The following is a 26,530-nucleotide window of genomic DNA, read 5'->3' on the forward strand; positions in this document are numbered from 1 at the left end:
CTCATGTAGTGTGCTGTATTGTATACAAGCTGTGCAGGACAGAGGCGATTGCGTATTCACAACCTTTCCTTGAACTGCTGCACACAGCTGGCTGATCTTTACAGGAACTGTGAGACAGACACACTTATCAACTACTTGGCCAAATTTGGTAAGGGATCATTTTATAACGGTTTCTTGCAGAGGACAGCTTGACAGGAAGCCTTGTGGGGGACAGGTTGCAGGAAAATACCTGCCTGGATTCTTCCCATGCTGTGAATATGGTTGAAAGTAAATGGGCAACCCTGCCTTCCAAGCTGATGTAACTAAATGAACAGCTCATATTGTGGGTGGTAGATTTCCATAGAAAAGCATCCCAGCCAGGACAACTTCACCCAGTGGTGGTAAGAACAAATCCTTGCCTGTTTTCTCTCAGCTACTTCAGCCTATGGCAAGTTGGTTCCATGAATCTGCCAGCATTTGGCTCTTAAGTACATCACTGTGCAGCCCCCAAATGTGGCATTTACCTAATTGTTAAACGTGATTGCTAAAATAAGCATAATTTTTATTTCAAGCAAAAGAGTTTACAGAACTAAAATATTGTTACCAGAAAAAAGTTGAAAAGCTGTTCCCACTACCATGGATATCTGTCATGTTGTGGATGCCAAACAACAATGCTCTAGGAAGTCCTTGACTATACACATGTTCTCTGCTTTCATATACAACACAGGAGAACATACCATAGGTATGGGGGTCTGCCTGTCTTTATCTCGTTTGCTCATTTTATCCATTTGTGCAAACAGCATATATATCCTTACAAGCTCCGGGTCATTTTCTCTGGGTCAACTAATGGGGTGATTTTAGCCAGCCTGTCCTCACCTGAGGTGTGTTATTAGGAGAGAAATGGAGAGAGAGATTACTGACAACTAAGCTGTTTAAAAACTACTTACTTTAATGGGTATAAGACTTTCTAACAAGTTGCTGGTTTCCCCCTGAAGCATATCGTGGACTTCTGAACAATCCAGTCAAGACAGTGAGAGATACGCTGATCAGTCAGTGTGCCCAGATCTTGGCATGCTACCGGAAAAACTGTGCTAGCCCCTCTTCTGCTGGACAGGTAACTGTTTTGGCTTGGTTGTGGGATGCCATCCATGCTTATCCAGAATCTTCAGGGTAGTAGTCAGACACTTAAGCTCCTCACTTGTTGTCCATAAAGGCAGCCTAGAACAAGAAAGAGATTGCTTGTAGTCCCCTTGGAGGTGCTTATACAGTGTTTTCAAAAGTGTTGGAATCCAGGCACAAGGAAAAGGTTTCCAGATCGAATAAGATACTTAAGATAATACAGTTGTGATGCTAGTTTAAAATGAAGAGGTAGAAAATTCATGAGCCTCCTGAAGTATTGTTACATTGATCTGAAGTAGATATTTGTTTTTTTACATCTATGCTGAAGTTACTGATAAAAAACAACGAAGAATCTTGTGGCACGTTAAAGACTAATTTATGCTGGCAAAATAAATGTGGTAGTCTTTAAGGTGCCACAATATTCTGTTGTTTTTTCTGCAATAGATTAACTCAGCTACCCTCTGGAAGACAGTGGTGGTGGTTCTGCTGAACCTATACAAAACTCATAGTAGTTTAAGTTCTCTTTCACTCTTCTACCCCATTGATCTTTTTATGACTGATTTCTCTAACTTTCTGCCTTGTCACTTGTAGCTGATTCTCCCTGAATGCATGAAACTACTCCCTGTGTATCTGAACTGTGTTTTGAAAAGTGATGTGCTCCAGCCCGGGTCAGAAATCACCACTGACGACCGCTCCTACATCCGCCAGCTAGTCACTTCTATGGATGTGGCAGAAACAAATGTTTTCTTTTACCCGAGACTCTTACCACTGGTAAGTGCTTCTGCAAATAGAAGGCTTTTAATTGCTCAAACATATAGCTCACAGAATAAGAGAAAATTAAGATAATTGAATGAGGCTATCTTGCCTAGGTAGGAACAATGAGGAAGAGAATTTACAAAACAGTAACACTTCCATAAGAGTTCTGGCAAAAACCTTTTGGAGTTAGTCAAGATATGTTACCTGCAAGATGGGGGAATTAATAGTATTGCCCTTCTTGGTCCTAATTAGACCTCAGTCACAATGACCTGGTTCGAACATAATGACTAGCGGGTGAACGAGCAGGCGTGAGCATGCTGGGTCCTGGCCACCCAACCGCTTCCGGTAAGCTAAACAACCCAGGGATGCCTTGTCCCTTGGTTGTTTAGTGTGATGTCCAAATGTGGAACTCTGGGTTGTTTGGAGAGAGACAACCCAGGATTGTAACCCATGGTTTCTTCTTGGGTTACAACTGTGGGTTGTTTCTGTCCCCCAAAATGCGGAGTTCTGCATTCAGGCATCACACTGAACAGCTAAAGGCTGGGGCATTTCTGAGTTGTGTAGCTCTGCCCAGCTGCAGCAGGGCTGATTTTACTCAGAATAGATTATGCGTATGTTCTAATTCTGCATGTTTTATTGTATATTCTGTGTTTTTGTGTCTTTATAAAATTTTGACTTTAAAATAAGTATGGCAGAAATACAGACAAATACTCTCCCTCCTCCCGTGCATGCAGCAATCAGAAACTTCTGTTCTCTGCTTAGCTGCATATCATTTTTTGCTGTGTCACCTGAACCCAGCAAGCTATGGCTTGCCCTCAAAGTGGGATCACAGAATCATAGAATAGTAGGGTTGGAATGGTCCTATACGACCATCAAGTCCAACTCCCTGCTCAATGCAGGAATCTAAGTCAAAGCATCCCTGACAGATGTCCACCCTTGTCCAGCTTCATCTTCAATGCCTCCAGTGTGGGAGAGCCCACTACCTCCCTAGGTCATTGGTTCCATTGTCGTATTGCTCTAACAGTCAGGAAGCTTTTCCTGATGTTCAGCCAGAATCTGGCTTTCTGTAACTTGAGCCCATGATTCCGTGTCCTGCACTCTGGGATGATCGAGAAGAGATCCTGGCCTTCTCTCTGTGACAACCTTTCAAGTACTTGAAGAGCGCTATCATCTCTCCCCTCAGTCTTCTCTTCTCAAGGCTAAACATGCCCAGTTCTTTCAGTCTCTCCTCATAGGGCTTTGTTTCCCGTCCCCTGATCATCTTTGTTGCCCTCCTCTGAACCCTCTCCAGTTTGTCCGCATCCTTCTTAAAGTGTGGTGCCCAGAACTGGACACAGTACTCCAGATGAGGCCTAACCAGCGCTGAGTAGAGGGGAACTAGTACTTGCCGGGATTTGGAAGCTATGCTTCTATGAATTCAACCCAAAATAGTATTTGCCTTTTTTGCAGCCACATCACATTGTTGGCTCCTGTTCAGCTTGTGATTGACAACAATTCCAAGATCCTTCTTGCTTGTAGTGTTGTTTAGCCACATATCCCCCATCTTGTGACTGTGCATTTGGCTTCTTTTTCCTAGGTGCAGAACTTGGCATTTATCCCTATTCAATTTCATTCTGTTGTTTTCTGCCCAGTGCTCCAACCTATCAAGATCACTTTGAATTCTGTTTCTGTCTTGCAGGGTATTAGGTATCCCGCGCAGTTTTGTGTCATCTGCAAATTTGATCAGCATTCTCTGCACCTCCTCCTCCAAGTCATTAATGAAAATGTTGAAGAGCACTGGGCCCAGGACTGAGCCCTGCGGTACCCCGCTCGTTACCTCTCCCTAGCTGGAGAAGATCCCATTAATAAGCACTCTTTGAGTCTGATTATGTAGCCAACTGTGGATCCACCTGATAGTTGTTTCATCTAACCCACTTTGAGCTAGTTTGCTCATCAAGATATCATGGGACACTTTATTGAAAGCTTTGCTGAAGTTGAGATATATTATGTCCCCAGCATTCCCACAGTCCACAAGGGAGGTGACCTGATCAGAAAATGAGATCAGATTAGTCTGGCAGGATTTGTTCTTGACAAATCCACGTTGGCTTTGAGTCATCACTGCATTGTTTTCAAGGTGCTTACAGACTGATTGCTTTAGAATCTGCTCCAGAATGTTCTCAGGGATTGATGTCAGACTGACTGGTCTGTAGTTCCCAGGTTCCTCCTTTTTGAAGAGGACAACATTAGCCCTCCTCCAATCATCCATAATTGCACAAACCATAATTACCACAAGGAGTGGGGGAAAGGGAGGATGTGAGACTGAGGCTCACGCCTGCTCATTCTCATAATGTGAGACTGGTTTGGCATTACATCTAAATGGTCCCTCAGTCTATTAGGAAAGGCTGCACCCTCAGTGCAGGGCACATGAGGTCCACTTCCTCAGCCTGGCACCTTTTACGAACACCTGCCCTGATCAGGATACTTCAGGAGCGACAAAAACTCTGCACTATACTGTGTGTGCAGACACATGAAGCTTGTCAGTCTTGGTACTTGAACTCAAGCTTCTGAAAAAGGAGACATATTCTGTGTGCATTACCAGATTGTTGCATACCTGTAATTTCTCCACAACTTGTTTTGCATAGCTAATGCAGGTGATCCATATGCAGAGTTGCTTCCCAGGCTTCCACATCTTTGTTTACCAAATTCACCATGATGAATGCTGCCTCTGGGAAGCGTGAGGGGTCCCTTCCTCCCAACCTTTGACTTGTGGAAGTGGTTCATCCCAGCAATTGGATGGTGATCCCTTCTTCACCCCATATCCAAGGTTGGAGAAGACTGGGAGTTGTTTGGTTGCTGCATTGTTGCAGTGTCTGTGCAGGGTCACACAACCAAGCCTTCTCTCTTCTGCTCCTGACCAGGAAGGGGAAGCAGAGGGGCTTCCTTTGACATATAGCCAATCCAACAACCCCCACCACACTTCCAACTCCAAAGTTGAAGCTACCGAGGGTAGTGCAGGGTCAGGGTCCTTGTGACCACAATATTAGAATTGGGGCCCAAGACCAGCCCAAAATTGTGGACCCATGTGTATCTCCTTGACTGATGTTTGTAGTTTGAAGTAGCTCTGCAAATGTAAAGGTTATTAACATGCCTAATTAAATTAAAGAATTAAATTTAAATTCTGAGACTTCTGCAACAATTGTCCTATTATGCCCCAATCTGTGCCATGTGCAGTGGCTGTATGCAAAAGTGCTATTCCTAGTTAAATGTTATTGTGATATGCAAGCATTGCAAGACAATGATTCCAGTTCTATCTCTACAGACCAAAGTAGACTTCAACAATGACTCCTTACCAACAGCGATCAGAAACTCTGAAGAGCGTCTCTCCAAGGGAGACATATACCTGCTAGAAAATGGTCTGAGTATATTTTTGTGGGTAGGAGTAAATGTTCAGCAGGGGCTGATCCAGAACCTCTTTGGTGTGTCATCATTCAGCCACATCAGCAGCTCTGTGGTGAGTAGAATCAGTTTGGATGAGAAGATTCATCTTATTCTACAGGCAAGATCAAATCTGATCTTTGCTGTTTACAGAGTTTCCCCACAAGATCTGGCATTGTCATGATCAAGGGCAAGAGTGGGCAATGCTATGGGAAGAGCTTAAGCCTTTGTAGCTCTTCCATATGAGTCAGGATGGTGTTTGTGATGCATTCATTATTTTCTATGTGGGCCGAACTAGGGCTCCTCTTTCCTAGTTTCAAGAAGCTCCAAGCTGTCTGTTTAGCATCTCCACAACTTGGACATGTTTGTAACTAGTATTTATCTTCACTGACCCATGTGCTTAGAATTCATTTAAATTAATGAGTGAAATGGTTCCTGATCTACTCTAATCTTTATGTCTTGTAGTACATGCTACCAGTTTTGGACAATCCCTTTTCAAAGAGAGTCCGATCTATCATTGATATGTTCCAGTCTCAAAGATCACGCTACATGAAGGTATGATTCTTGGTTATGATGGTGAATTTTTTTCCATTTTGTGACTGTTGTGCATCAGTTTATTTACATTTGCTTTTGAATGATCTGAAATAATAGTACAATATTGTTGCTTTTTGATGGTACTACAGTGGCTGCTGTTCCTAGAACCTCAGCGTGAGCTCTGGCTCAGTGTTTTTGCTGTATCTGTTAGAATTCATTTAGCTAAAGGGAGATTAATATATTACACTGGGCACCATTTTGTTGTACAAACATTTCTTTATGGGCCGCTAGCCAAAGCTAAAACTTCCTGAGCCTCCAATAATGCTTTGCACCAAAGTCATCACCACTACCTAACATCTAACTGTTCTTTTGCTTGCAGCTCATGATTGTGAAGCAGGAAGACAAACTAGATCTGCTGTTCAAACATTTTTTGGTGGAAGATAAGAGCATGAATGGGGGGGCTTCATATGTGGACTTCCTCTGTCACATGCATAAGGAGATACGCCAGTTGCTGAGCTAGAGCTGGAGTTATGCTGGATTCCAGCAGTGACACTTCTATTTTCACTAACTGCCTGATGAATGGGCCCAGCTCCTTTGAGAAGGACAATTTAGAAACCTGTACAATTCCATAATTTTTAATACACTGTGTATAAACAATTTCAGCATCTCCAAAATCCTTTGAGAAAGTGAGACTTGGACAGACAAAACACCTACTTAGGGTGGGAGGAAGCATTATTTGATGCCAGGCCTTAGACTTGTGTCTCTTACTGTGCTTAGCAGGAATCTACACCCCTTGCCTGCTGCCAGCCCAACTCTGTTATAAGAAATATCTTGAGTTCACTGTACATGATTCGGCATCAGGTGAAAAAGTGCTTGCTCTTCAAAATTACATTGTGGCTGCTATATTTGTGCATGTGATCTTGTGTATGAAAAGGAGTCAGATAGGGAAATGTAAATGGCAGGCCCTGCTCAATCAAGGGGCAGATGTTGGATAAAACAGGTGTTGTCACCACCCCTCTGGGAAAAGCAGCATCCCTTTGTTTTGTTTTCACCAGTGTCCTCTTGCTTTGGTGTGTGTTGCCTCTTTCCATTCACATGCTAGGTTTTGCTTGGAATACCCTCTTGAAGAAGATGTTCATGCGTTTTGCTTCTTTTCACTTTAGAAAGTAATGTTTTATAACAAGGTGTCAAAAGTGACATAGGAGTATGCTTGGAGATGGTCAGTTTGAATTGTGCCCAAGAAGCACTGAGGAGACCTGTAGCACTATGTGGAAGGAATACTTCATCATACTCATAATGTAAGGTTCAAATCATGCCACTGTGTATTCTGAAGTTCAAACCCTTACTAGGTCTGAAGAATTTCAGCCATTGATAAACAGACACAACACTTAAATGGTTATATCCCAGATGATTTTTACAGCTCCACCAGTATAGGATATCTGTGGCAAGTCTGCTTGTGGTCTTATACCTCAAACGATCAACTTAGTTTATGGCTGCCTTTTCCAGTGGTGTAGGTGATGTGTTTGAGACTTCAGGAGTCTAAGGGCTCATAAATTTTTTCAAAAGGAGACAAATTATTTTTTAAAAAAAGTTACACTTAAGTATTCTTAAGCAGTGCCCAGGATGTACTAAGGGAACAGCAGTACTGAAACTTGAAAGAAGGAAAAGCAGGGAAGGAGATTGCTCAGGCAAAGGGTGGAGTAAGACTGAGTATAAGGTAAAGCATTTATTCCATCTGCCATTGAAAACTGAAATTGAAACCTTATGTACATGACTGATTAAATAATCCAAGAGTGTGGTTTCTAGTCCCATGACCTATAGAGTGTGAGTGTGTGTATGTGTGTGTGTGTGTGTTTGTAAATATGTTTTCCTTCTATTGCAGCTAATTTGTCTTCCCTCTCATTTTCCTTTTATCACATAGAAAAAGGCAGTGCCCAAGAACTAACTGACCAGATCTCAAGGAGTTTCTCAGCAGTCATGCACATTTGCAAATGTGGCTGAGATTCCAGCCACCCACCCACCCCACCCCTCCTGCCATACTGTTTCCAACCAAAAATTTAGAGATCTATTAAACCAGTGAATATACTTGCTCCCCCAAACGAGGCTCAACAAGACTTTAACAATACTAATTTTTAGAATTAATATAAAAGGAAAAAATCATAAGTGTTTCTTCACTTTTTTCAATTCATCTTTTAATTTGTAAAGAAATAATTATATGAAGATGTATTTTATGTCATTGTTAGTAAATAAATACTGATTATTTTTTCCAAGCCCTGTATTTTGGGGAGGAGAATGAACTGGTATGCAGGTGACTCAACCAAGTTCAGTAATGGCAAATAAAACTGTTATTTGCAATGATCCGTGAAAAGAATTCCATAAGGTGCTTTGAAGCTTTTACTTTCTGAGTAAACACATTTCAGCCTTCAGTATATAGTTTCCCATAACAGATAAACAGTTGGCAATCTTTGTGAAAAGGAAGAGTGCGCTAACACCATCTTGAAAAGAACCACGGGTTTCTTCTGCTACCTAGAGCTGTATTCATGAATATTGATTATCTCAATGTAAATCGGTCCTCTTACACCGTGGTCTTGAAGAAATTATCTTGTACTTTCTTAAAAACCTGTTCCTGCCAGTATGCTATTGCATATTCTTATGGGACTGCTCTACTGGCTGGAAGGTACATTTTCCACAAATCATTGATACTGCCATTCACTTTGAGCTGGGAGCATTAAATAATGTTTGTGGGGATACTATTGTTTCCAAGCCAGTAGAAGCTACATTAGACTCAATGTGGTCACTTTTAATCCAAGTTATTTCTTAGAAGTTTTGGCTATTCCCCCAGATCTAGTTATCCTGGCTCATTGTTCCTTTTCCTAGTTATTTTTTTCATCGTTTGGCTCATGCTGATATCACTTTAAATATTTAATCTTGAAGATGATCTTGCCACCTTTATCTTTGCAGGCATACAATGTTCTTGTACTTGAACAGACAAGCCCTTTAATGAGATGATTTTAGATTCTTATTAGTGAACATTTATGAAATATAGCAGTGTTCTAGACTTGTTTTATATTACCCTGCCCACACTCTAATATCTAAATGAATATACAAGGCTTGTAAAGGCAGCTAAATTTTGTGTATAATCCTATATACTCAGCACACTTCGACAACGAAACTAAAACGCAAATGTTTCTTGACAGCTTTTGTGTACATAAGAAATTACCACTAGGAGAATACCTGTGTGGAAAAAAAAAAGCTCAACTAGAATTTATAGCTTGATTAATTCTTTAATAAGAGAGAAGAGCCATTAACTTAGTGGCTTAGGGTTTTCCAGTGTCCCTGAAAAAGTATAGCAAATTGAGGTTGTCTTGTGAATAATGGAAGGGGAATAAGGGGTCCAAGAAAGGAAGTCAGAGCCATCCTAGCCTGACTACAAGCAGCCCGGTTTACTGCTTGGGCTGGCAATATTTTTAGGAGCACCATTGCAACCTGAGAGGGGTGCCTCACCATCCCATGCAAGGTTACAGAGGACGTTGGGGTGTTGACTCTGGTTATAGTAGCTAACAGTTTCAGCTATGAGTCAGGAAATCCCTGGTTTGAATCTTTTCTCTGCCATGAATTCCTTTGGCCTTGGGTAAACCCCTCTCACTCAGCTCCCTTATGGGCATGATAAATCTCAGCTGCCTTAGTTTTCCCCCCTAGGCTTAGGAAGAGAATGTATGAGTGCCTTGAATACTTTAAAGGACTAAAAAGGTAAAGGTGTCCCCAGCCAGTCGTGTCCGACTCTAGGGTGTGGCGCTCATCTCCATTTCTAAGCCGAAGAGCCAGCGCTGTCCGAAGACGCTTCCGTGGTCATGTGGCCGGCATGACTGAACACCGAGGTGCACGGAACGCTGTTACCTTTCCCGCCCAAGCGGTACCTCTTTATCTACTTGCAATTTCTTGCTTTCGAACTGCTAGGTTGGCAGGAGCTGGGACTGAAGACAGGAGCTCACTCCGTCACGCAGCACTCAGGTCTCGAACTGCTGTCCTGCCGACCTTCCAGTCTGCAGTTCAGTGTCTTAACCACTAAGCCACTGCGGCCCCTTTAAAGGACTAAGTACTATTAATAACAGCTCTGGATAAAGTATATGTGATCAATCCCTGGTACTTAACTGTGCCATGCAGCAAGTTGTATTGGTCTGCGAGTGACTGCTGGCCTCCTTTTTCTAGATCTCTGCATGGCTACAGGGCACACATTACAGCCATTGCAAGACTATTGAAAATGTGACTGTAGGCAAGTTATGGCTAATGCGTAATGTGGGCTTCCTGAAGCTAATGAGGGTGGAAGATTAAAATGTTTCAACAAATGCATGAACTGGCTCACAGAAATAGGCGAGAAATCTGGAAGCTGCACACTTCCAGCTCTTGACTTGAAATAGCTTTTGCTTTGGCAGGGGTAGGCTACCAGGTGCCCTCTAGTTGTTTTGGACTACAAGTCCCATTACCCCCAGCCAGCATAGCCAATGGTCAGGGATTATAGGAATTACAGTCTAAAACATCTGGGGGGCACTGGCTTGCTTACCCCTGGTCTGTGGTGGTCTATTTGCCCAGCATTGGGTGCCTTGTACATTATTTCAATTGGTAACCAGTCTAAAAGTCCCATTATAACATTGGCTCTTCCTCGCCATCTCTGTACTTGGAAACTACCTGTATGTGGCCTTACTCCTACCAAAAAGAAACATTCATTTTTTAAAACAAGAATAAAAGCCCTGATACCTACGCATTGCTAGTTACAGAACTGTGCCTAAGACTGTGGTTTACATTAGCCCTACAATGCAGTCCACTTATATTTTTCAGGTCAGAAGTTAGGATCAGGTTTATTTGGATTTCAAACTAAATATCCCCCATGCAAAGACCCCTTAGGCTGCATTGTGTTCCAGCTACCCAGAGGCCTCACACTACTAGCCCTCATTTTAAATGAACAAACGATGATAGTGCATAACACACACTCTAATACAGCTCCACCGACTGTTATATTACATATGCTATATTACAAATAATAAAAAACAAAAGAGTTACAAAAATGGTTCAAAATCTTACAAAACAAAATTCAGGCAAAAAGAACTCTCCCCCTACCTTTGTGTGGTTTGTACTCTCCTGATATGCCAAACTAGCCCTGAAATTACTCAAACAATAATTAAGAATCTTGTGGCACCTTAAATTTATTATGGCATATACTTTGATGGAGTAGAGTATGATTAATACTTCCCTAGCACACTGGAAATAGTTTTTAAGATTAAATTAGACACCATTGGAAAAATAAAAGCAATTTTTGTGTTCCATTCTCTGTTATGCTCTGATATACTCTTGAAATACTCTAAGATGTCTTCGATACTGCACCACTTGTGGTTGGCTGGAACAAAACACAAATTGCCTTATGGAACCTTAAACATTTACAGAGAAATTGCAAATGGTACTGACAGGCAAGAGCTGAAACATGCCTTGAATATACATTTTTATTGTGGCATCTCCACTTTGTGGAGGGAGGATTAAAATGAGTAAATGATTTGTCAGTAAATGAGTAAGATGTACCCTCTACTCTTCACCCCCTCTGAGAAGAAAAAATATCTGTCTTCTATGCTGTGGCTCCACCAAATGTGGCTGGCTGGGACAAAAAAACAACAAAGAGGCCGTATGGCACCCTAATCATTTAGAGATAAATTGAAAACTAAACATGGCACACTGGCAAGGGAGAGTGGGAATTCAGACTATAAGTAATGCTCTTAGGGCACTATCATATGCATGTTTAGACTGAAAAAAGTCTTACACCTCGTAGCATGCCCCAGCCAGCCATTGAGCAAGGAGGCAGAGAAAGCAGCAGCTGCCATTTGCTTGTTCTCCACCGCTTTCTATCACGGGACTGGGTAAAATTAGGATCCATGAAATCAAAAAGGGATACTCATGATTTCATATGATTTTTAAAGGGGAGACCCGCAAAACCACCACCATATGACAACTCACACCTGCCTCCACTGACTGAACCAGAAAAATTACAGATGCGCCACTCGTGGATGCAGCCATGGTGCAAAAACAGGGATCCTTGGCAGGGATCCTCTTGACCTCATATGATTTTTACGAAGCAAATCCTCCAAACTACCATCATATCACAGAGCATACCTACCTCCACAGACTAATCCAGAAAAATCATGGATCTGCCACTTGTGGGCACAGCCACAGCACAAAAACAGGGATCCGAGGCAGGGATCCTCATCGCTTTTACAGAGAAGGACCCCCCAAACACCTTCATATCGCAGAACACATCTATGCCCTGGGAATGAGTGACAACATAGATTTGGGGCTTCATAGCACCGTGACATTATAAAACCATGGTTAAGACACAATTCAATATGGATCCTCTGAATTTTTCCATTGGGTCCCCCTGCCCGCCCACCCCCCATCAAAGCTCAGAACTCATCTTTGTCCAAGTATGCACATTGAGAATCCCAGATCTGCTGCTTCCCAGCAGATCCCAGATCTGCTTCACCTCAAATGATGTGAACCATTTATGCGAGGCATGGATCTTGATATATCATCTGGATTTATATGTAATGCGTTCAGAATAATAGCTGAATCACAAAGCAAGTCCATGTCAGTGGCATGGATCCTATATTTCTCAGATCCAGGATGGCAAGAAAAGAATAAGGATTCAAGATGCAGTTCCTTATGGGTTCTCTGGATTTTTATGTCGTGTCCCCACAAATGCATCATTACAGCACAGATCACATCCATGGCCACAGAGCAAAGTATTAAAATTATTGATCCTGTACATCATGGAGTAAGCGTGATGTAAAAACATGAAAATATAATAATCACACTCCCATGCTTCACAGAATCACCATGCCATAAAAACATGGATTTGGGGGCATGGATCCTATGGATTTTTTTTTAATAGAAGGTGCCACCAAAATAACCAGCAAACCACAGATCATTTCTGTGTCCATGGATTTCATTATGAAAATCATGGAACCATGGATTTGTGGTGCTGTCATGCTGCAAAACATGGATCTGAGGCATGGATACTCATGGTTCCCCTGGATTTTTATGGGGATGCCTCTGAAATCACCATCAACTCACAGATCATGTCTGTGTCTAGGGAGTGAACCATAGAAAGCACTGATCCAGAACTTAAAGGTGCAACTATGGTAAAAAGCTTGGGTTCAAGTTCCAGATCCTCATGGATGTTCCAGGTTTTTACGTGGGAATCCTGAATTGGGTGTGGAATGCCCAGTTCCAGCCAGTTCCCTGCCATATTTTGTACCAACTGAAGTTTCCGGATTGTATTCAAAAGCAGCCCTACATACAATGCATTGCAGTAATCTAACAAGATTACCAGGGCATGGATCATGGAAGCAAGGATGTCACTATACACGCAGAGTTGTAGCTGCTGTATCAGCCCAAGGTGGTATAAGGCGCTTGAGCCTCAGAAGACACTTGTACCTCTACTGACAAAGTTGGGTCTAGAAGCACCCAAGAAGTTGGGTCTTGTTGGGCCCCAAAGCATGCCATGGAGTTTAGCACACACACCCTAGCACCACCTTCTGTAAATGGCCAAGTATGAATGGAACTATTGTGAAGCTGTACCACCCACATGCAACTCAGACAGCCTGTCCTGAAGGATGCTATGGCTGATGGTATCGCAACCCACTGTGAGATCCAGAAGAAGCAACTGGGCTGCAAGCCCCCGTCTCTGTCTCAGCAAAGCTCAGGGTGACGACTACATTATCTGTGCAGAAACCAGGCCAAACCCCAAACTCTGACTGAAGGTGGATCTAGAAAATCAATTTAATCCATGAGTGATGGGATTTGATCTGCTACCACCCTCTCAAGCACCTTGCCCAGGAAAGGGAAGTTAGCTACTGGCCTATAATTATTCAGATCTGCTGCATCCAAGGATGTTTATTTCAGAAATGATCTCACCACTCTGACCAGTAGGGAAGAACTGATAACCTTTTGAAACGAGCCAGTCATCCCCTCCCTTCTGGATGTCATAAGCCATGAAGGGCAAGGGTGCTTGGGCTAACTTAAACAAGCACCGTGTCCACATCCTTGGGGGCAGATGTGCTCTGTGATATGATGGTGGTTTGGGGGATTTGCTCTGTGTAAATCATATGAAATCCAGAGGATCTCTGCCTCGCATCCATGTTATTGCACTGTGGCTGTGCCCACAAGCGGCCAATCCATGATTTTTCTAGTTCAGTCCATGAAGGCAGATGTGCTCTGTGATTTGATGGTGGTTTGGGGGATTCGTTCTGTAAAAATCCTATCAAATCAGGAGGATCCTTGCCTCGGATCCAAGTTTTTGCATCATGGCTGCACCCACAAGTGGTGGATCCACGATGTTTCTGTTTCAGTCAGTGGAGGCAGATGTGCTCTTTGATATGGTGGTGGTTTGGGGGGGGGGTCTCCCTTTTAAAAATGATATGAAATCATGAGGATCCCTTTTCATGGCTCCTTGTTTTACTTTCTTCCCTCCCATCACCAGCAGGCAGCAGCACCGGGCCGGAACCCAGGCAGTTGTTCCTGCGCCTGGGCCCGGGAGAGTGCAGCCGCTGTCATTTGCTTGCTCTCGCTCCGGGTCCCGTTCAATGGTTACTTTTAAATTATATTTTAATGGGGGGGGGAGTGAGACCGGCGGGCCACAAGAGAGGTGTCTACGGGTATGTTAGGAACCCCAGCTCTATAGCGTTGTCATAAACCACTCTTTCTCGGCCACAGCCCCTTATTATATAGGGACAGTGGACTGCATTTGCATCTTTCAATGCCGAAAAACGAGTAAGCTCGACGGGAGCAGCGTAGCGGAAATAACACTGAGCCGCCCCCGGCCAGGGGAGGGGCGGAGAAGTCACCGGCGCGCCGTTGGCAACTGGGCGGGAAAAATGCTCGGGCCCCGGCATGGCTTCCTAAGCCGCTTGAAAGGCTGTCAGCTCCAGGGACTGTGAAGAGAACGAGGCAGCAGAGCCCGCTGAAGAAGAGAGAAAGGCCTCGAGAACATGGCTTTTCTTAGGCGGGCCCTCTCGCTTCTAGCCCAGGTTGTCTGGTGCTGCTGCTGCTGGGTTCTCTTTTCGTCGGCCCTGGGCAGAAGAGCCGCGCATGGGCTGCCGGGCCTCGAGGAGAAGGGAGTCGGGAAGCCGGCCCAGTCTGAGCGGGGAGGGCAGGCCGGCCCGTCGGTTTGGAACGGCGGCGGCTCTGCAGAACTTCCTATGGGAACTCCTGAGGAGGCCGCAGTGGGGGCCGCTGCTTCCTTCTTCCACCCGGCCAAGCCTAATGTGGGCCTGCTGGTGGCAACGGCCGCCGCAGCGCCTTCCTTCCGTGGTCCCGGCAACAACGACACGCGAGACAACAAAGATCTGCCCATTCTGCTGTGGTGGAGCGGGAGCCTTTTCCCGCACTTCCCTGGTGAGACAGAGCGCATCGACTGCCCGCGGAGCTCCTGCTTAGCTACCAAGAACCGGCGAGTGAGGTTCCACCGGCGGACCGGGGCCCTCCTATTCTATGGCACGGATTTCCGGGCCTACGAGGCTCCCCTGCCGAGGCTCCCCCACCAGACCTGGGCCTTGTTCCACGAGGAGTCTCCTATGAACAACTACCTCCTTTCGCACCGGCCCGGAATCGGCCTCTTCAACTACACAGCCACTTTTCGCAGGGAGTCCGACTACCCTTTAAGCCTCCAGTGGCTGCCGGACTTGGCCTACCTGCGCAAAAAACCGGCCTTGGGCTTGGCCGACAAGGAGCGCTGGCGAACGCAGGGCCTGGCTCCGGTGCTCTACGTGCAGTCCCATTGCGATGTCCCTTCGGACCGGGACAGATATGTGCAAGAGCTCATGAAGTATATCAAGGTAGCTTGGGGAGCATCGTAGGCGGGGAGGGCCAATAGCTGGGTCGTGTTACCTGTTGCGCCAGATGGTGCTCAGCATATTGAGATCAAAGATGGGGGTACTTCTAAAATGTGGTGGAAATAGTTTTTAAGTTGTAACGCATATTATTCGCATTCTGATTTTTTTTAGACCAGAGAACGTGCCTCAAACCCACACTTAAAATACTATGTCTCGCTTTTGACCCTCTTAGGCATTTGGTTGGGGTGAAGAAATGGGTCTTTTGAGTCCGCCGACTAAATTCAGTAGTGCCCAGTCATCTGTTTTAATAATTAGAGTTGCTGTTTCTACTTCTGAGGGAGCTCCTGTGCCATTATAACAGCAACCTGATAAAGAATAAATTAAACAAGTGAAAACTGCCATGGAGATTATAGTGATGGGGGAAGCATCATCTGCTTAACTTCTGTATATCAAGGTTCTGTTAATGGCACAGGAACAGAGCTTTTTGCAATTATTATTTGCAACTTTAGTTCAATTCTAACCAGAGAAAAAGACTCTCTCCTAGGCCTGATTCCCATCTCAGTTCCTTATTTGTAAAATGAAATAGAATTATTACAGGAATGAGCTGAAGGGAAGTCTTAACTATGCTGAGCCATAGCAATGTGTGAGGTTTAATTCTAAAGCAGGACCAACATGGACATTGGATTTCTAGACTAAAATGTTCATTGAAGGGCTTTTCCATTTAAACACTTATTGGTTTAAGGTTCAACAAATGATTCCAGTCCTTGCCCTCTATTTAAACACACCTTTACCCCTTGTACTGTAACTCCTATGAATATTGATAGCTTGTTATCCATGTGCACATAAAGTTTATGTAACTCACAGTACAATCCTATGCATCAGTACTCAGAAGTAAGTCCAGAGAGTTCAGTGCGACTTACTCCCAGGTAAGGGTATATAGGCTCAGTATTGCGTTCTGTCTTATCATTTAGAAATTATTATTTCAGATACAAATTATTGAATGCAGGGTGTGCATGAATGTGTGGTGAAAAGTTCAGAACTCTGTTAAGATTTGAATGTTGGCTGGCTCTTTTACTCATCTTGATTGTATATTAGACTTGCAAATAACTACCAAAACAAAGTTGCCAGCCAATATATACATACCTGTGTCTTGCAGGGCAGCTTTAGTAACGGGTCTGGTATGTCATTTGCAGATATTGCTTATTTGCTGAGGGAAGTGTCTTATCTGTGAAGCTAGTCTTGTGGCTTGAGCAATAAGAACAGCATTGGCTAGTTAATAAATGCTTCTGCTGCTTCCCAGTTGTGTGCATTTTTCTTGCATTATTTCTCCATTATTTTTTTGAACTATTGACAGCCAACTATAGAATAAATATCAGGGACAGAATACTTGCACATGATGATGTGGTTACCCAGATTTGAGTTGTTCACATTACTGGCATATAATAGATGACATTGGAGAGAACGAATGTATGAGGAGGAACAAAATAAATGTACAAAACTTTTCTAGCTACTGCATCTTTTATTAGCCCTTCTGCCTCTTTACTAAGGAAATCTAAGAGCTCTTGCTTGAGAACATATTTGGACTGAGGTGAGGAGATGGAGCAATTTTTTTTTAAAGATGATTATTACTATTGTAGGTGGATTCTTATGGTAGATGCCTGAAGAACAGAGAGCTTCCTAGTATGAGGCTGAGGGACACTTCTACAGCTACCACAGAGGACTCTGAATTCATGACTCTTATCTCCAAGTACAAGTTTCACCTGTCTATGGAAAATGCCATATGCCATGATTATATGACAGAGAAACTTTGGCGGCCGATGCACGTTGGGGCTGTCCCTGTATATCGAGGCTCACCCTCAGTACGAGACTGGATGCCTGATGATCATTCCATCATTCTCATTGATGACTTTGGAAGCCCCAAAGAACTAGCAGAATATATTGATTTCTTGGACAGGAATTCAGACGAGTACTTGAAATACCTAGAGTACAAGAGTACAGGTGGCATTACAAACCAGTTCTTGCTGGAGAGTATGGAGAGGCGTGAATGGGGAGTGAATGACATGACATTGCCTAATTATCTAAATGGGTTTGAGTGTTTTGTCTGTGACAGGGAAAATGCCAGAGTAAAGGCAAAGAGGGAGCATAAGAAGACTCCTGAACCTCATATAGCCCAGTTCACACACATGGGGTGTCCTCCACCAGCACCTGGATATGGAAATATTGAGGACATTCCTGCTGGAGACAGGTACTCATTGTTGCCTCTGTTATTTACAATTATTATAAAGGATACTACGTTGTTACAGTGTTATGACTATATTTCATCCTATGGAACATTAAACGTCAAATATAGAATACTCCTGAAATCTATAACATTCTGATGTAGCTGCTAACACAACTACAGTATGCAACAAAAGGATTTCAATTGGAAACATTTCACTTGCTTGTTCTATTGAACAAGCTGTACTCTAAAGCCATTCCTGATGTAGTCACAGATGGTGCATCCCTGACTACATTGTCAATGGCTTTATAGTAGAGCTTATTCCAATTCATCTTTAAAACAAAACCGCTCTAAGAAGCCTACCAAACCTAAGATGTTCAGAGAAAGAAAAAATGGATGTAACAAAAGAACATGGGTTATGAGGTGGAAATCTTGTTCAAATCTCAGCTCTAGAAACGGGGGGAGGTTCATTTTATTTTCAGAAAAATATCTGTATTGAGTTTGCTGTTCTTTTTTAGTAGTACTTTCCTTTTGTAACTCTCTGCCCAGAAAACAATGTATTTCTCTTTACTTTCTGTGACTTTGGATGTGTTCTTCCTGCTTCTGATATGAATTGCTGCAACCCTTGTTTGTGGATCAGACCTCAGCTCAACAATTAACTCACTGACAAGCAACTCCCAGCTCTTCTCATCCTGGAATCTAATAGTGTTTAGATGATGATACCCTTATGGGATTGCTGTAAGGAAGTAACGCACGTGAAGCACTTTTATGTATTTGTATGGCAAGTTTCCTAAATATTATTTATATTTTTATATTAGTGGAATGCACAATGTTATGGCTGAAGGCATAGGGAGGATCCATATATTCTGCCCATTTTGTGTCCTGTCAGCAAAGGCTGGGCCATGTCGGGGTATTTATTTGTATTGTGTGTTTTGAGGGGAAGGAGGAGGGGGTGATCCAGCAAGCTTCACCAATCGGAGTGCCTTGTAAACAGGAAGATCCTCTTCTCACCGTTTTGGTGTCTGGCAGACTGGATATATCAGTACCTATTTTGTAGATCTGGAAGTCCTGGGAAAGACCTATGTTATTCCCAAGTGAGCTGTGGATGCCAGCATCCTGGTTGAAGATGTTTGTAACAGAAATAGACAATGAAAGGGCAATTCAGTACCACACACCAAATAACAGGCACAGTATATAAAAACTCTGTTTATTATTTACAGTATTAGTGGAGATGGGAGATTAGAGGTAAAGAATGCTCCAGGTTCTTCAAACTACCTTCCCAAATGTTCTAGCATCTGTATTCCTCTCTCCTCCAATATTATTCCTTCCCCATCATAATTGTTCCATTTCCTTTATCTTCCCTCCCCGCAACTTGTCCCTTGGGGATAGTTATCCAGACCTGGTCCTTGTGAGGCCACATTGCTGTGCCAACTAATGGCATATAGTCTTCCTCCTTTCCACCCACTCCACTTCTACAGTATTCAAGCTTCAGGAGAGGTGTGTCAACATTACAGGGAGCAGAGGTGGGTCACCATTGGAAGATAGTAGCGGCTACACCTCCAGCCACACATCCCAGCTTTTTGGCCAAGTACCTCCTCCCATGGGCTGCCTCTTTTCATGGCAATGGTACAGTGGCTCCTCTATACCTGTTGGAGGTCAGGCATGTACATATACTAATAGTTCAGCATGATCAAGAGTGCTACACTATCTTCTATGCTGTAGGAAAATCTTTTTATATGTAACATTTCTCTGGTATTGTGGTCTGCACTGTTCGTCCATTCATTCATTCTCTATACTGCCCAGTAGCCGAAGCTTTCTGGGCGGTTCACAAAAATTAAACCCAAAAAGCTCACGTTAAAACAATATAAAATATAAAAACATTAGAACCACAATATAACAGTACAACCAGAATAAAACCTAGCAGCAATGCAGAGATTTAAAATACAGATTTAAAACAGCAAAGCTAAAAGTCCAGAAAGCTAAAATGTTAAAATGCCTGGGAAAATAAAAAGGTCTTCACCTGGCGCCGGAAGAAATACAATGTAGGTGCCAGGTGAATGTTCACAGATACCTGTGTTAAAACAACAGCTAGTGTTGTTAATTTTTCAAGCAGCCTGTGACATTCCTGCCCCTTCCCACTGAGAATAACCCTTCTGTAAGACCTGTCTCACCCCAAGCAGGAAACACCTTCCCCAGACACAATCACACTGCCACCAGGACCTTTAAGGCTCAGGTCCAACCCACACTCAATCCCCTATCTGCAAGGACACACTTCTTTATAATATCATAGAATAGAATCATAGAATAGTAGGGTTGGAAGGGGCCTACAAGGCCATCGAGTCCAACCCCCTGCTCAATGCAGGAATCCAAGTCAGATATCACCTGTATTGTTTCCTCTATTACCTTCCCTGTATGTAGCCAAGAGCAGAAGGTATAGGATTTGGTTAAATAAACTTTATTAATTATAGCAAATAAGCAACTCTTAATGGCTCTATTCATGTATGTTCTCTCATATACCATACACCAGATCATACTCCCAAATCAAATGCTTCACAATCACAACAGACCCCACCCCCTCTCAATTCTAAAATCTTAACACATCACTTCCTTATCTCTGATCCCTATCTCTATCAAATCATATCCCTGTCTTATCTGACTCACACAGCACAGCCCACAGTTTATATAGCGCACACACTTCATTCCTCACTTCACTCACTCAGCCAGACATATACGCCAGTCCACCATTCTTCCTGTCACTCATCCCACTCTCACTCTAGAGATACTCAGGATAAATATAGACTTATAGCAGGAATACATCATTATACTTAAAACTCCATATATAGACATACAACATCACACAGCCCCTGTATCTGTGCCTTCAGTCTTTAATCTATTGTTCACAAGGGCTGTATCGGGTACCTGACCTGGCACAACAGAACACATCTCTTGGCTTTTGCCTGTCTTCCTGTATATAAATAACAGCTTATTAGTCGTAAGCCAAAGACGACATGATCAGAGGCAACCAACGTTATAATGAGCTGTTCTGGTGTCTCTGCTTGTAAGGAGAGTTCTTAAGCTGTTATGGTCCATAGCTGTTTGTCAATATAGTGTTTGTGACATAGGATCTTGCCCCTTAGAAAACTGCCTTCAGTATATGCATATTGTTTCAAATTGGTTTCCGTGACTGCACAGAAACACCTTGCAGGCACTACAGGCTTATTTTATTAAGGGTGCAGTCCTATCAATTTCACCTTCACTGCTTGGAAGCTTCCAAACTTGGAGGCTTCTGCAATTCCAGTGACCTGCTGGGCTGAAGCCAGCAGGGCAGGAGCAGCAGCAGAGGTGCTCCCCATCCTCCATGTCTGGTGATTTTCGCTTCACAGGGTTTTCAGCCCATCTAGTGAGGGCACTTCGAAAGGGGAGGGAAGGAGGCTGGAGGAGGTTCAGTTAACTTGCATCCTGGCCTTTCTAGTCTCGTCCCTGCCCACCAAAACACACCCCCTTCCTCCTCCTCTGAGGTCACGTTTCCAACCTTGGAGAGGCAGCCGGCGCAGTTCTCTCCACGCCAGCTGTGAGGGGTTGGATCTCTGACTTCCACTTCTGAGGTCGGAGCACTGTCCCTGACCTCGGAGGGGTTTTCTGAGCAATCCTGTGGTTCTTGAGATGCTTTCCCAGGAACCATAAGATTATTCTCTAAACCACTGAGATGTTGGCTGGACTAATTGTCCAACTTCCAGCAGTTAGCAATCCAAATCCTCTGCAGAAACAATCTTACAAACCAGCGTTATTTTTTTAACACCACAACCTACTCCTGTGAGCAGTGAGTACAAAACCGTATCTGTAGCTATAAAATCCCAAAAGACATCCTGGAGATTATTATGTCTTAACATTTTATGTGTTGTAATATCTGTTTATCTTTTTAAATACTTTTTCTTCTGCTGTCAAACCTCTGCCAAGTCATATGTGCTGAATAGAGCACTTTTTTGCTTTTAATTTTGGGGATGTTTTTTTTTTTTTTTATTAAAAGGCATCTAGACTGGTGAAATCATAGCTAGTGGCAACAGATAATTAAACAAACTAGGCTGGATACTTCTCAAGGAAATGTACATATACCAGAGTCTTGCCTGTAATCTGGTAAAGTTGTGAGCACCCTGCTCTATTTTGTCATGTTGGTTTAGATGCAAACTAAGCTATACTCCGCGATTCTCAGCCTCTGTCTTTCTTGGAATAAGAGGGTTCATTTTTTGTTCGTTGCACTCATTTTGTTCTATCTATTTCAGCTGGAAGGAAATGTGGCTGCAGGATTATTGGCAGAGTCTTGATCAGGGTGAAGCGCTCACAGCTATGATTCACCACAATGAATCACATCAGGGGAGATTTTGGGATTACATGCACAAAGTCTTCATGAAGAGAGCTCAACAAAATTGACTGGTACTGAAGTAATTTTCAGTGTTAAATGAATGGTGAGAAGAGTATGCACAGTACCAAAATTGCAGTTCTGGGACAACTTGTAAATAATCCTTTATATATTCTGACTTTGGAGGCTATTTTTTTCATAGCTCCAAGGAAAGGCCAATTTCAGATCAGATTTTGGTATTGCTTCATTTGCTGCTGCTTCAAAAGGAGCAAACCTCATCTTGTGGCCAAAGAAAAGTATTTACTGTTTCTACTGCTGCACTGTCATCACAAAAAATATTATTTTTGTATGTTTGCCAGTTACATGGCCAATTGGACTTACTACACAGTTCTTAAATTTGTTGCACTTCAGAATTTACCTACTTTTATCAATATTGAACATGAACATCTAAAAACGTCATAGATTTTTTACTATTCCTCTAGTGATGTATTTATCAAGCTGATACTATAGATAACTTGCTTCAGGAGAGAAACTGGAAATGGTGGGAGTTGTAGGACTTTTTCTGTCTAAACATGCATAGGATTGAGCCTTAAATATATGAAGTCCAGCTTTATGTGGTATGTGTGTTGAGACCTTTTAATTAGGTCTGTACATTCTTTCTACAGAAAAACTCAAATTCTGCGTGCAAAGTCAAATGTTCAATAAAAGGTATATAAACATGACCTTTATTCTGAACCCAGACATTTGAGTTCAGGCATATTCTGGATGTTTTTCTGACCCCAAGTGGTTAAAGAAAACATATATGGCTAAGCGTGGGGACAGTATGGGAACATGTCTGGAAGTCATAATGGATTGGGCAGCCATGCAGTTATTGAAAATTCTATTCCCAGGCACTAGTACATTTCATAGAAACAATTAGCCCATTTTAACCTGAGATCCTATGAATCCAAACTTTGCAACAGCTAACTTCTAAATTTTTGTGCGGGTACAGTTCTACAAGGTAACTGGTATTGCTTATGCGTCTGTCTAGAGGTAAACGTTTAATTGCTCTTAGAGTCATAGAGTAGTAGGGTTGGAAGGGGCCTACAAGGCCATCAAGTCCAACCCCCTGCTTAATGCAGGAATCCAAGTCAGTGCAGGAATCCAAGTCTTATACACATTTAGATGGTCATGATGGATGAGGTGAAGTAAAGAAGCCAAAGTATGAGGGAAGGGTTAGAGTGGTTCAGGAAGGGGCTGAAGCAATAGGTACTACTGTAATAATCTCATTGTTGCTTCAGGGGACTTAACTCTGGTACAGTGTGGTGTTTTCACAGATTTTAGCTTTCAAAAAGTCCTTTATGCTTCTGACTTGGAAGCTGGCCACTGTAATAAAGGTAACTATTGTGCTGGGTTTAAATAATAAAGCTTAATGGGATGGTAAGATCATATATGTTTTGGTGGATTTATTGTAATTGGTGCATAAGCATTGTGTTTGTGAGAGTGGCTACAGATTTGGTCCTTGAGAAAGTCAAGTAAACCACCTTGTTATGCTTCCAGCATAGATAGCCTAATAAAGTATTTCAAGTTGCACAGAACTCTTCTTCAGAAGACATCCTGGCTACTATAATCTTTAGAACAGTGTTTCTCTGGAAACTGAAATCAGGTGGGTGGGGGTGGGGGCAGATGAGATCCTTTACCCTTGATAAATCTGAACTTAGGCTCTCTGGCACTGTAGTAAAAATGTACCAAATGTTTTACAGCCATGACCCTTTTCACTAGATTTAATTTCAGTTTTAATTGATGTTAGCTACATTTATATCCTTTTTGTTTTCTTGTAATTTTGCACAACCCTGTTTTTGCATCATAGCAGTTTATCACCGTGTTCACCATAAGAATAATTCCAAAATATATTTAGTGTAATACCTTTATTGGGCCAACTCAAAGATCACATTTTGCACATCTTTGTATTACACTATAAAGGTATTACACTATACAGATTTTGGAAGTTTTCTATGATGCTGTGTGTTCATTTTCAGTTGCATCTTGTGCAACTATTCTGATTCTTCAATTGGTCCATTCACATGATCAGGCAGAAGACAACTAATAGAAAATAAAATTCTATTCAGCGATGAGAGAGGGAACACTGAACTGTTGTGTTTGGAAGTAGCCAGAGTTCAATCCAAGTAACATAGCACAAAGACTGGGTCAAAAATTGGCTCTCCCTCAACTGTCACGTAATAGTGCCATTCCATCACACTACCTGAACTGTTTGCATCCCAGCTGGTCCGTACAAGAACTGTAATTTTAAGAAATGGTGCCTAAATTTGCCTTTTCCCTCCTCCACATCACCTTTTCCGTTTGCACTGTGACTTTTTTGAAATGGTAAGCCTGAGGGTTTGGAACTGTATTCCCCTGAACTCTCTAAACCTCCTTTTTATTGATCTGTAAATGCTCTGAGAGCCTATTTGGCTGAAGAGAGGGGTAAAGTGCTTTAAATATCCCCCATCCCACACACACATGCACATGAAAGTGACAACACTGTGACTGACAAGTTGATCTCTGGGAGTTCAAAGAATTTGGGGGAACTGCAGGGAATTTCCTGCCTTAGAGTTGTATGGGGCCAAAAATACCTTCTAGTTTAGCCCCTTCTTGTGGGTGAAGACCATCTATCATCTGTCATCCACAGTTCACCCTACACAATGCAGACCACAGTATGCTACAGGTAGATAGCACATGCCTATGAAGAATGTACCATGCAAAACAAGCCACCATGGAAAAGGAAAGTTTCCATAGTTCCCAGCCAGTTCAACCATTTTCGAATCTTCTTGAATGTTGAAGGGAACCATCATAGCAACCATCTTGTCAGTTTTGCTCACACAACTGCAATTAATTACTTGCTAAAGTTCAAGAAGCAAAATACTGTCTCCTCCATACTCAGTTCTGCCTGAAGAAGAGTTCTGTGTGCTTTGAAAACAGACCCACATTATCAAATCTACTGTCCAGTAATCAGTATAATCTGAACCATTCTTCCATCCAAGAACTGTGACTCATTTATGCAAACATTTGGGCATATAATATACTGAGTTCAGCACTCACAAACAGATGATAATTTGTTTCTGGGCATGCTGATCGGCATGTTTGAGTGACATTGCAAAAGATGTATCAAGCTCAACCTGTTTTGTATTCATGTTTATCTGAGTGCTTAGCATATCATGAAACTTCTTGTCAGGTTGGTCCAGCTGAAGTGATGAGATGAGTGTGAAGGTACTGGGAGAAAAGGGTGGGGGATCATGTATAACTCTGTGATTATTTTAGGGCACTTCAATTTAATCATGGGGGAAAGATGGAAGATGGGGCAACTCCAACGACACTTAACCCAGGAGAAAAGCATCGTAGGGGGTTAACTTATTTTTGAATACTAGTTGTCTGATTAAAATGACAAGATATGTCCAGATGCTGTCAACAGCAGAAGTAGTTGAATGAATTCACTCTAAAATTCTCTTTCCCTTCACTGATTGAACTGATTTACTGGGTACTCTTTCAGCGTAATGCAATCTGCCAGAGCAGTTTTGCCTGTTTTTCTAGGATAAGAAGTTTGCATTCTATAAGGTTTTACTTACCAGATAGTAAAAGACTTAAGTAGCATCACATTCTGCAGTTGGTGCTTCTTCCTGTCTTTAAACTTTACCAAGCTAAGTTCTACTCCATGGAGGGAATAGACATTGCTCTTGTTATTGGGGGAACAATTTTACTGGTGAAGCCAGTGCACAGTGTGCACATTATAAGTGGCATGACTGAGGTATCATTCATAACAGGTATCTCCTGTGTCTGTCTTTCAGTTAAATTAACTTTGTAAATCACCCTGTCCATGTCCACTAGTGTAAGTGGAGTTATGCTTATTGAAATTTTGTTGCTTTAATATCTTTGAGTTCACTTATCTAATTAAATATATTTTCTGATTATAACTTAGATTTGTCTGCTCAGGGTATCTTTTTTTGGCATCCGTGAATAGGTTTAGAATCCCAGAGTGCTGGACACGGAATAATGGGCTCAAGTTAGATTCCGGCTGAACATCAGGAAAAACTTCCTGACTGTTGGAGCAATATGACAATGGAACCAATTACCTAGGGAGGTAGTGGGCTCTCCCACACTGGAGGCATTCAAGATGAAGCTGGACAGCCATCTGTCATGGATGCTTTGACTTAGATTCCTGCATTGAGCAGGGGGTTGGACTCAATGGTCTTATAGGCCCCTTCCAACCTTACTGTTCTATAATTCTATGAAATAATAACTAGTGAG

The 26,530-nt window shown here is 42.6% G+C and overlaps 2 protein-coding genes across 5 annotated transcripts in view; both read left to right on the forward strand.

Annotated features, from left to right (window-relative positions):
• Nucleotides 1-8,160, forward strand: part of SEC24C (SEC24 homolog C, COPII component) — an 84,538-nt gene extending 76,378 nt beyond the window's left edge. For all 4 annotated transcript variants that reach the window (XM_084845173.1, XM_084845175.1, XM_084845172.1 and 1 more), the window contains 6 exons: nucleotides 10-148; nucleotides 975-1,093; nucleotides 1,690-1,869; nucleotides 5,153-5,344; nucleotides 5,734-5,823; nucleotides 6,182-8,160. In XM_084845173.1, coding sequence (XP_084701299.1) covers nucleotides 10-148; nucleotides 975-1,093; nucleotides 1,690-1,869; nucleotides 5,153-5,344; nucleotides 5,734-5,823; nucleotides 6,182-6,322 — 861 coding nt within the window. In that variant the 3' untranslated portion in view covers nucleotides 6,323-8,160. The remainder of the gene's footprint in view (nucleotides 1-9; nucleotides 149-974; nucleotides 1,094-1,689; nucleotides 1,870-5,152; nucleotides 5,345-5,733; nucleotides 5,824-6,181) is intronic.
• Nucleotides 8,161-14,676: 6,516 nt separating this feature from the next.
• On the forward strand, nucleotides 14,677-26,199 carry POFUT4 (protein O-fucosyltransferase 4). The gene is made up of 3 exons (XM_084845176.1): nucleotides 14,677-15,677; nucleotides 17,312-17,919; nucleotides 22,173-26,199. The coding sequence occupies exons 1-3, from the start codon at nucleotides 14,832-14,834 to the stop codon at nucleotides 22,318-22,320; spliced, it is 1,602 nt and encodes a 533-aa protein (XP_084701302.1). The 5' UTR covers nucleotides 14,677-14,831; the 3' UTR covers nucleotides 22,321-26,199.
• The last annotated feature ends 331 nt before the right edge of the window (nucleotides 26,200-26,530 follow it).

The sequence above is a fragment of the Heloderma suspectum genome, chromosome 3 (assembly GCF_057233095.1).
Source record: "Heloderma suspectum isolate Gila_16-S chromosome 3, 16-S_ref, whole genome shotgun sequence".
Taxonomy (NCBI): Eukaryota; Metazoa; Chordata; class Lepidosauria; order Squamata; family Helodermatidae; genus Heloderma; species Heloderma suspectum.